Source organism: Pteropus vampyrus, unplaced genomic scaffold (assembly GCF_000151845.1).
Source record: "Pteropus vampyrus isolate Shadow unplaced genomic scaffold, Pvam_2.0 Scaffold6, whole genome shotgun sequence".
Taxonomy (NCBI): domain Eukaryota; kingdom Metazoa; phylum Chordata; class Mammalia; order Chiroptera; family Pteropodidae; genus Pteropus; species Pteropus vampyrus.
The window spans coordinates 2,947,134-2,958,688 of record NW_011888787.1 but is presented as its reverse complement, the minus strand read 5'-3'; the positions used below and the strand labels follow the sequence as shown (position 1 = coordinate 2,958,688).

At 41.9% G+C, this 11,555-nt stretch overlaps 1 protein-coding gene across 1 annotated transcript in view; it reads left to right on the top strand.

The window, feature by feature from the left end:
* MAN1A2 (mannosidase alpha class 1A member 2) overlaps positions 1–11,555 on the top strand; it is a 290,151-nt gene that overhangs the window by 3,212 nt on the left and 275,384 nt on the right. Inside the window, exons 2-3 of the mRNA XM_023535421.1 lie at positions 1,316–1,448; positions 6,042–6,139. Coding sequence (XP_023391189.1) covers positions 6,090–6,139 — 50 coding nt within the window. The 5' untranslated portion in view covers positions 1,316–1,448; positions 6,042–6,089. The remainder of the gene's footprint in view (positions 1–1,315; positions 1,449–6,041; positions 6,140–11,555) is intronic.

The window sequence follows — 11,555 nt, the reverse complement described above, 5'->3', positions numbered from 1 at the left end:
CTGGATGGTACTCTGTGCGGCCTCTGTGAAGTCTTTACTGTTCTGCACTTAATTTTACACTTGCTTGTCTGATGCTGCCCTCACTGCACGCCTCCCCATCCACACTGAGAACTCCTAAGGATAAGAAACCATGTCCTATTCCTGCACCCCTAACGTTGCACTCAATATCCGAAACAGTATGGTTTAATATAATAAACGTTTGATGAGTAAATAAACTGAGATTTGTGTTTAATTTCCAAGAAACTGATTGTAATGATGACAGGTGCCCAGAGAAATTTATTGTTTATTTCAGATAGATTATATTTTCCTTCTGACTTTGAGTCGATTCCTAAAGCACAGTCTCTAGCGCCATCTGGTGGAAGTAGCTGCAATGAAAAGCTATGTTACTAATAAAGCTTGGACAATGCACATCTCTGTTCTGCTGTTTCTTTTGAACTGAGAGAAGGGAGAATTTGATTGCATTGCATTATGGATGCTTTGATTTTTATCTAGAAATTCACTGTACTCTGAGATGATTCTAATCGTGATATCTAACAAGTAGGACTAGTCCCTTATAACTGATATTTTGTGATAAGGGAGCAACTCTTCAGCTTTGAAAAGGTGCGGGGTGAAATGGCTAGAAGGGTCTGAACTTCAGACCCTCATGTAACTGCTTTTAGGTAAGAATGGAGCTGAACGAGACATAAGTTCCATCACTACCTGCCCTTTCAGAAAGAATTCTTCGCTGTCTTATCCAGGATCTTCTAGCTCTTCTCACTTGACTCCTGGTCGTCTAACCAAATGCTCTGCCATGACCCCAGACATTCTCTAGCTGAGGTGGTCAGGAAGCTGCATCCAGTCTCAACTGACTTGATAAATATGAGCTATTAGACTGTTTACTGTTATCGTACTTAGACTGTTGTTGTATACTGTTCTCATCTCTGTAAATTCCCTTTTCTATGTTTATCTAGTAATAAAGCTCATTAGGATCTTTTTTTGAAATAAATGTTTTAAGAAGCACCTGAGACATTATATTAATGCATTAATTTTTACAAGTTAACAAGGACAAATGCATTGTGATTACATTGTCTTTTATATAAATTTAACTTCCATATAAAATATACATAGTTAAGTAAAATGGGTAATAATATAAAGAAAATGGCACATTGGGAGATTGGATTTTGTGCCGCATATGGTGATAATTCTCATGATTAAAATCGAAGTGGCGGTTTGGAGGGCTCATGCTGTCATATTAGAGAAAGGATCGTTAAAGGCATGCTTCGTACTTTATAACACCGCATTATCATGTAACATATGCTATTTTTTTCCCTCTTAGGATTCTTCCTTTATTTATATTTAATGAACATGTCAACTTGCAAGATTAATCGTGAAAATTCTGATTTGGAAGAGACCGTCTGTCTGGAATACTTTTGCCTCGATATCTTCATGCCTTGCTCCTTGTCAGCATGGTGAGTCTTTGAGACAAGAGCTATTGTCTGTTGAATTCTCTGTGTATCCACAGTATCTAGATGCATGCCTGGCCCTTAATTGGAGCCCAATAAATATTTGTTAGCTAGATATGTGAGGAAATGGAGGCACAGCTAGGTTAAGACATTGGCCTAAGGTCACACATGACATTATTGGCAGAATTGGGGCAAGAATCTGATTCCTACTCTGTTGAGTGGTTTAATATGACGCCTTGTCTCTGATCAGTACTTTTTTTAGTCCAGGCACCTGGGCCCCCTGCCCTCAGCCCTTTGTTTTAAAAGGACCCACCCTGGCCCTTTTATGGTCATGTTCCTCCCCAGGGGCTAAGGAATTCTAAGAACATCTCCCCATTCTATCCCTTTCATCCCACATCCAACACACATTTCAGACTAGGTTCTTGCTGCCAGGGACCCTTGAAATTCCCCGACAAATATCCGGAAGCCCACTCGCAGGGCCTGTGCAGGCTTTCTTCGGGTATAGGCAGGTAAGTATGTGCACACCTAGGCCTCAGGAGTGGTCAGAGGGCGGTGGAGCTTGATCAAGCTTGTCGGGGCAGCCACACACGTGGGTGAGGCCCCTCCGTTTGGAAAGACATCAGACCATGGACTGGATAACTCTGTTTCTCCTCTTGCTCATGACCCCGAAAATGTTAGGGGCGATCTACCTGCATCATGAATCTGGTTCTCCCCACTGTTAAATGTCATTTAATGCAACACTAAACGAATACCTGTATTGTGCCAGGCACTGTGCTAGGTATATTCAAATGTATTTTCTCATTTAAATGTTATCCTTACTTAAGAAGGCTCAGAAGTAATTTGTCTAAGGACCCACAACGAATAAGGTGCAGAGATAAATGCAATAACTCAGGAAGTGTTAAGTCTCTACATCTATCAAAACACTAATATATATGTAATATATATATGTGTGTGTGTGTGTGTATACATACATATATACATACATACATACATATGAGTGTATACTTTTTATTAAGAAAATAATGTTTAGTAAAACATGAACAATTTTAAAGAGTGTAACTAAATAGTATTAAATTTCCCATGCCAGCCTCTGAGTCAGAAACAGCCAGTTAATTTTTTTGTTAAAGATACCTATAGATTTTATAACTCACCACCAATAATTTTGGAATGTTTTTATTTGGAAAAATTTAGATGTAAGCTATACACATGTGGAGAGAAAAATATAATGAAACCTCAAGTAGCCATCACTCACCTTCACCAGTTAACAGCATCCCATCATTCTTATTTCATATATTCACTTAAGTTTTATTATAATTTTCCTCTGTTGGGGTATTTTAAATCAAATCCCAGATAACATGTCATTTTATCAAATTATACTGAGATTATATTAAGATACTTATTTGAAAGGTTTAAATGTAATGATGGAAAATAAAATATTTTAACTTTTCATTTAGACATCTCAATTTAGGAATGCCATATATAGCTAATACAAATTTTATTTATTTTATTTTTTAATTTCCTCCTTCATTTCCAAGATGACTCAGATGGGAGGTAGGCATTTAATAATGATTTTTGTGACTATAAATCAAACTTACATGCATGCATTCTGCTTTATGTCATGCCGTTTTCTTTGTAGGATTCTGTGGGACTGCATTTTTCTATTCTTTATTGCTATAATCAGTCCACTTTCTATTTTTTTCCTTTCTCTTCTTTTGGAAGAGCTATTAGAAATGGTAAGCAAATTAATGCCCTTTTTCCCCCCTCTCTTCTCTTAGTGATAGAACCTGAAAATGATGACTGTAAAAAGGCAGACTATGATTAAACATAGTGCCTTTTCTTTCAAATGACAGCAACTTTTCTGAGCCAAAGTGCGCTCACATCTTCGTAATAGTGTTTAGAGCATGAGTAGATTATCATATATCATGGCATACATTCATTCCAGAATTGTTGCTGGGAAATATCAATAATGTTCCTAGTTGCAAGGAAATATAAATAATTCCTACCAACTGAGGCAAGCCTAATTATTTCTGTATTGACAGCAACTATTTTTTCTTGAGTATCTATTTTCTGGGTAGTTTTAAAATCTGCACTGCATTTTAATAAATTCTTCTCTTTTTTTTTTGCACAGTGTGCAGGATCTGAAAGCTTTTTCTCCTCTTATTAATGAGAAAGAAACGTGGCATTTTCAGGAAACTCTGGTGTGATAAATCCCTTCTATTCCTTGGCATTCCATGTCTCTCTTTTAGACAGTAATCTGAGGAGTAACACTATGTGGGGGCTGGCCTGGGCAGGGGCTCACAGGGAGGATGCTCCTGAATGAGAGGGGCTGAGAGGCAGCAATCTGGGAGGAAGGAAGATCCAGAGACTTGTTTGGGAGCTGCGCTTGCGTAGAAAACACACTTTTTCCTCAAGCAGGTGTCCACTGTGGCCTAGTGCTGCCACTGCCCTGGACTGAAGCTGTCCCGTATGGGCGCCACCAGCCATCCGTGGCTTTTGAGCACTTGAAATGTGGTTAATATGAATCAGAAATGATATAAATGTGAAGGACATGCTGGTTTTTCAAAAATTTATTATGAAAAATGAATATAAAATATCTCGATAATGTTTTATATTGATTCATATGGAGCTTATAGATATTATTAATGTTTTTTTCTTTTTAATATAGACTCTGTTTTTTGGAGTAGTTTTAAATTCAAAGCAAAATTGAGCAGCAGGTGCAGAGTTCTCATACATCCCCTCTCCCCAGCAGGCACAGCCTCTTCCATCATCGACACCCTGCACCAGGGCGCTGCATTTTAATCAGTGAACCACACTCAACACGTCACTGTCACCCAAAGTCCGTAGTTGACATTAGGGTTCGCTCTTGGTGTTGCACATTCTATGGGTTTTGACAAATGTATAACGACTTTATAGTATCATACAGAATGTGTTCACTGCTCTAAAACTCCCCTGTTCTTCACCTGTATGTGTATGTGTGTGTATATATATATATACACACACACACACATACACACACCTGTATATATACATATACATACACACACAGACACACACACAACATATGTACAAAACCGGATATATGTGTATCTATATATTAAAGTTTCCTGAGGGAGACAAATAAAAAAAAAAATGTCTGAAATGTTCCTGGGGGTTGAAAAACGCTGTTTTATCTGAACTAGATATTCCCAGGGTGTGCACATAACACAGAATATTTTTATGACCAATTAATCTCCAAGTTTCTCAAGGAGGGAGAGGAGGAAAAAATAGAGGAAAGATAAAGATTTTCTATGGGTATGGGGAGAGGGAGCATCTAAAGGGTGTTAGGATCTCTACTGCCAATTGATTACCAGTCGTTAACATTTTGTCTCATTCATTCATTCATTCATTCATTCATTCATATTTTCCCTCCGTCTACCCCCCCCCCCTTCACCAATTATCTAGGTGAAGAGTATATAGATATTCATTAAATAATTTTTTCAAGTGTTTTCTAGGTGTGAATATTCGTAAAATAAAAGTTAGGGTAAGATGCTGTTCTTCTGCACACCATATTTCTCCTGTACCCCAATTCTACATTGGGGCGCTATTGAACCACAGTTTTTTGGTGGCATGCTTTCTGTCACTGTTGATCTTTTGCATATATTGATCCCTCTGCCTGGACATATGTCTGGCCTCCATTTCTTCCTTCTTGATTAGCCTTTGCCTGGATAACTCCCAGAAGTCTTTTAAGGTTTCACTTCCTCCAGAAAGCCTTCCATGATCACCCAGGCCCACTTAAATCTAGCTTAAGAGTCCTGCATATATTCCCTTTATTGTGATTGCCCTTATTATTGCTTTTGTCATATAATATTATTCTTGCACATTAAACTTGTCTGTCTTCACTGGACTCTCAGTTCCTGTGAGTTCCAAGAATTATGACTAATTTTATTCCTTTTTTCCTGTCCTTTGCTGTTTCCACAGAGCCTCACACAATATTTATTAAATAAAGCAACAATAAATTTTTCCGAGATGCATATTTGTTTTATATAATTCTATTTCAAAGGAAAAAAACAAACAACAAAACCTTGATGTTTTATTTAGCTCATAAAGCTTTATTGCTAATAACAGTAGAATTTCAGGTTCAACTTTTATAAATATTAAAAATAACTCCCAGATCCCTGTTATTACGCCTATAAAACTCTCAACGAAATATTCCTGACAATCCCAGGAAAAATCGGTCAGTCATTTCTCTTAGCTCCAACCGCTGCGTCTGCCTCTGTTGGAACAGTCTGCGGAGCAGAGTGCGAGATATGACGATGGGAAGCGGGAGTGTGGAGTTCGATAGGAAATACAGACTCATGAGTGATGCTAACAGTTTTCCTTACCTTCGCGTCATTTCTTAATAGTTTACAGTGCAATTTCACGTAATTTATTCCCCACGAAAGCCCTGCGAAGTAGACATTACTAATCCCATTTAAAGGATGCAGCTAATAAGAGTCAGAATGTGCTATGTTGGTAAGAGGGTCTCTTTTATTTTCTAGACATTAGGCATTTTCCCCATTTCTGGGTTCCACCAATGTAAGATGTGCGGCACCGTACCAAATGTGACACCTTTCCCTTTAGGTATGACCTGGCTGCAATGTCACCCTTCACCTGCAGGAACTGCTCCTGATGAATGTGCTCCCCACGGAAAATTCCTCACGGGAAAAGCGTGAGATAAGGTAAGGCCAGTTGTTTTTCCAACCTAGCAAAACTTTAGGTATATCATTCTGTGTATTTACCTGAGCAAAGGCTATGACTGCAGCCCCGTGAAATGGGGGTGCAGGGGACTAAGCCTGGAAGGGTGTGCATGGACACAGTGAGTGTTATTAGGGTCGTGGACTTAGGAGCAGTTTTTCCCCCTTGAATTAAAAATCGTCTGTCATTTTTAGAATGTGTACATACCCAAGTTCTTTTGCACATGAATTAAGGAAAGCTAAGGGTCACCTATCTTGAGTCCTAGTAGGTTCTTGGTTAATTTAACCTAATAGTTGAGTATCCATTTTCTTTCTGTCTTTCCATCAAGAACCTCTCCTTTTCATATCCTTTCAAATACATGCACGAAACTCTACCAGAATCATTTGATCTAAATACAGCATCATGCCTCATTGACCAGGAGAGACTTGTTCCTCTATATCTCAACTTTGTCACTTTTCTATTGTGAATCAGGCCTAATGAGTTCTTGCTTTTCCCCTACTGAAGCAATTACTTTGTTCAGAAGAGGTCAGAGTTATACTCCCGCCGTGCCCCAAGGGGCCTGTGGTTCTTGGATCAAAAATTTAAAAATCAAAATTTAACCGGAGGCAGGAAGGTGAGTGTAGAGGCCGGGTAATTGCTCACTTCAGAGAACATGCTGAATTAGGGCAGGAACCATAAAGGTGAAGAGGAGTGGACAGATTATAGAGGCATTTAAACAGTGGAATGGACAGGAATTGATGACCAATTAATTAGGACTCGTTAGGAGTCAGAGATGACCCTGAGAGCTCCAGCTCGGATGACTTAAGTAGATGCTACAACTCACAAAAATGAGTTTGTTTTGGATACGTTTGGAAAGAGGTAACTTCAGATGGAGGGGCCTGGTCAGTGTTTGGGAGCATGTCTGAATCAGGAGAGTAATGAAAACTTAAGATAAAAATTTGAGAATCATCAGATTTTTTTTTATAATTACCAAAAATGTATGTGCTCTATCTCCATGAGTATAATAAACAGCTAGACACAATCAGGATAGAGATACGTGTGTCAGGAAAATGCTCGACTCTGCTTAATCCCTGCCCCCACCTCACGCATTTATGAGCCCGAGTGTTCTCCTTGCCTTTTTCAGGATTGGGTCTGAAATGACCCCTGCTGTGGGCAAAAACTATATCGGAAATACCCGTCTCCATAATACCCGCCTCATTCGGTAACTGACCATTAACGAGCTCGTTTGTAAAAAGTAGTGAGGACATTGCCTGACCTCAGTAGTGTGTTAGGACTGCCGTGACGAGACACCATTGATGGGGGGGCTCAAACAACAGAAATGTGTCTTCTCACTCTTCTGGGGCTGGAAATCCAAGATCAAAGTGTCAGCGGGTTTGGTTTCTCCCAAGGCCTCTCTCCTTGGCTTCCAGATGGCCACCTTCTTGCCATGTCCTCACATGGCCTTTTCTCCGTGCACATGCACCCCTGTACCCCTCTTCTTAGAAAGAGGCCAGTCGTATTGGATGAGGGCCCACCCCTATTACTTCATTTACCCTTAATCACCTCTTTGAAGGCCATATCTCCAAATACAGTAGCATTCTGAGATAAAATGGGGGTGGGACTTCAACATTCGAATTTCAGGGGACACATTTCAGTCCATAACACTGACATATATGAAAGAACTAATAAAAATGAGCTATTATTAAGTACATATGTTGGGCAGGGCAAATGAATATCAAGGCCACCATACAGAAAAGACAAAATGACTTCGCTCCCCCCCATTTTACCAAGAATGTTTAATGTTTCAACAGTTGGGACACAGCTGAAAGCCTTGTCCTAATAGCTACTGATTCAAACCAGGTCAGAGGACACTTGAAAACGAGAGCACAGTGGCTCAGCAGGTGGACGCCGTTAAGGGAACCGAATTGGCTAATGGCCTCCGCAAACTGCAGGTTACTATTTTAAAAGTTATAAAAGACCACGGAGCATGAAAAGATGAAAACTATCGCCAGCGTGGGTCCAATCTTCAAAGGAGGAGAACTGAGTGAGAGGGGCAGTTTGGATCTCTGTGACTACACTAAATTGCCAAGTACCAAGGCTGTTTTGGGGCCAGAGGTAGATCACTGCCTTTTCTGTCCTGGAGCTCGCAGGATAAAAAATAGCTTTTTTCCTTTTTTTCTTTTCTTCTCACTAAAATCCTTTTTGCTGTCCTTGAAGACTGAAAACATTGACGTGTTGGCCAAAGTCATGCAAAAGGGTCACAAACCCAGCCCTGGTGCTGAATAATCTAAACATAAGATTGCTTATCTGGGGGCAGACCCCCAGCAGATCTGAAGGAGCAGAGCAACCCCCGAGCTCCTGTGGCAACGGGCAGGCCTAGCTGCACTGCACTCATTAGGGCCAGGCGATCAGGTAGAGAGCAGTCACCTGTCTCTGTCACAGCAGAGTGGCCCTTCCCCACACTAATGCTCTGAGTATTTGGAGGAGAAGAGTAGAAAATTACGAGGCTATGGGAGCCCCCCAATGAGAAAATGGCAAACTTCCAAAGGCTGCCGAGCCCCTTCCTTATTTTGTCATCATCTTTAAGGAAGACCAAGTGTACAGCAATGGAGAACCATAGAGAAAACTGTGATTTTGCGCTAAATTGCATGAGCAGATAAAAGAGAGTGAAATCATGGTGCATAGGACCAATCGGAGAGCGTTAGGAGGAGAGTAGGATTTTTGCTTGAGGGTAGACAGAAAAGCGAGATCATAGCTAAGGTTCTGTTTTCGTGACTTAGTTTTCTTTCATGGCCGCCACACAGAAACTCCTGGAGGTGGCTGATGTGAATGAGGAAATAAGACAAGGTTAAAAGGTGCAAGGAGCTCAGGCATATAGCGAGATGGTGCACATTAGACTACCAGTTGGATGTGCGGAGACTTCACCAGCTATACGGGGACTGGGAATTGTAAGTTTCATCAGTGGAACCTGAGCACACCACATAGGCCATGGGGCAGAAGCCTTATTATGCAACAGTACCCCTGCACACCCCGTCCCACAATTCACAACGCACAGATCAAGGTCACTGTGCATTCAAACAAATCTTTACACAACCTAGATGTAGCTGGTAGGCGATGCCTCAGCTTGAGGTGTGACTTAGTTGTTCCCTCAAGTGTGTTGATACTTCTGAAGTGTTTTAGCATTCGGCACCTAGATCTGAGCTTCCCCAGGTGTTTGTGGTGTACACGATGTCCTGGCCCCTGAGCTTCAGCTGACACGACGCGTCTGTTGTTTAGAGCATCTGCTGTGTGCTCATGGCCAGGGCCAGAGGAGCGAGCTGGGTTGGGAGTGTCTGTGCTTTCACCGTTTGCTTTCTCGATTTGGTTCCATGTTGCTCTCTTCTTGCAAAAGGCTTGTTGGGAACAAGCTGGGGAAGCAGCAGGGAAGAGTTGTTCCAAAAGTCCCCTGGGGATTCGGAAATCGAATTTTCTATGGATTTTATCTTTCCATCGACTACCTGTGTGATTTTTGGCAAGTTACGTAATATGAAGACAGCCGGTTACCCACTCGTCCCCTCTGAGTCTTCATCTGAAAAGCGGAAGGACTAGGAAAGATGATTTGGAGGTTCTTCTGCCTCTAAGATTTGAGCATTTGTTAATTCCTGAGTAGCAGGAGTCGGATCTTTTTGACACTAGAGCAATGGGTTTGTCCACCTCGCTGTGTTCAAGCCCACTGTCACCACTTATTTTCCCAGACGGAGATGCGCCAGCTTGGTAAAGCCTAGTGGAGTTTCCTTAAGAAACTAGACCCAGCTCCCTGGCCCACGCTCACGGGCTCCTCGCTTTCCCTCCCACTCATTTTTCCATCCATTCAACAAACACTCACTGATGGCCTGTTATGTGCTGGGTACTAATCTTTAGAACCTGGCCTGTGGCTTTTTAATCCATCTTCCCTGACAGTCACTTTCTTTGGCAAACCAGGCAGACGACAGTACAAGAAATGTGTATTTAATCATTCTCTTAAATGGTCAGAACTCCAAAACAAAGGTCTCTCTACCAAAATGTAGTACAGTCGTGGTGGCACGTAATACAGAGTGCCAGGGGGACAGCGGTCAGCATAGCTCGGGCGCAGGAAACAAAACACCCTTCCTATCGAAGCTTCGCTCCTCGGGGCCTCGTTTCAGAGCTTTATCGTCCCTGCTGTCAGAAGCCTCTGTGTTTCGAGGCAGGTACATGTTTCTGTTGCGGTCACCTGCACTTTGGCTAGGCTCGGTCCTGAGATCTGAATTTAAAACGAGGGAACTCGACATGGAAGCCAAGCTGCTCTCTCGCGGACTGGAGTTGTAGAGGAAAATGAAGGGAAAGGGGCTTAGATCGGTCATCGGCAGATAATGAATGCCATCAGGAGGGCTGGGTTGCTCCGAGCTGAGTTCTGGCTCTCTGGGCTGAGGCAGTAGCCGAAGAGACAGAGGCTGGAGCCTAGTTTAAGAAGCAAACGGACTTGTTGGCTCCCTTTTTCTAGATCTCTTTCTGCTCTACTTCGAGGGTTCTTAACCTCAGCGAGATAGATGTTTGGGCTGGGTAATTCTTAGTTGTGGGCAGATGTCCTGTCCACTGTGGGATGGTGAGCAGCATCCCAGGGTTCTCTTCACTAGATGCCAGTAGCAGCCCTGCACCCTAAATTGTGACGACTAAAATTGTCTCCAAACATGTCTCAATGTCCCTGGGGGGCAGGTTGCAAAATCACCCTGGTTGAGTGAGTCCCACTGCCGTAGATGCTGTTGAAAGCTGAGGTCATCACTGTTCATGCAGGAGAGGAAGTAGCAGCCTCAGACCTGCAATGACATGATGTCATCTACGGTCGGGATGAAAGGCCTTTCCCAGGCCACTCAAGGACGAACATCATCTGAGTAATAAAATGGCGTTTGTGTGTTTAAAAAAAGAAGGTGCTCAGAAAATTTAGAAAATCAGTGTCACCCAACTATGTTATTTTTATGTTACAATTATGATCATTTCCCACATTTCCTTAGCATCAGTCAGGTGGGAGGAGATGCCAAGGCACTTTAGAAAGCAACATACTGAAAAGTGAATCATTCGCTCCATCACTGAAATGCAGCCACCTCTGGACTGTGAAGCAGCAGCTGATTAGCAGCTTCTTACCGTGTCCACTACGGCTTAATTTGTGGACTAAAACATGGGTGTATTGCAATCCAAACTTTCTAGGAACTGCCTCAGAGCAACATTACAGCAATATAACTAAAGATTCAAAGACAAGGGAGATGGAACATCCCATTCTCTCTCTCCCCAAATAAGGATGGGTAAGGGGAGGTCCCCAAGATACTGGGATACACTCGTCTCCACATGCATTTTACTTCGCAGTCTTAACACACTTCTTTAGTTCAGGTGGATTATTTTTCCAACTTTTAATACGTGTCTTCGAAG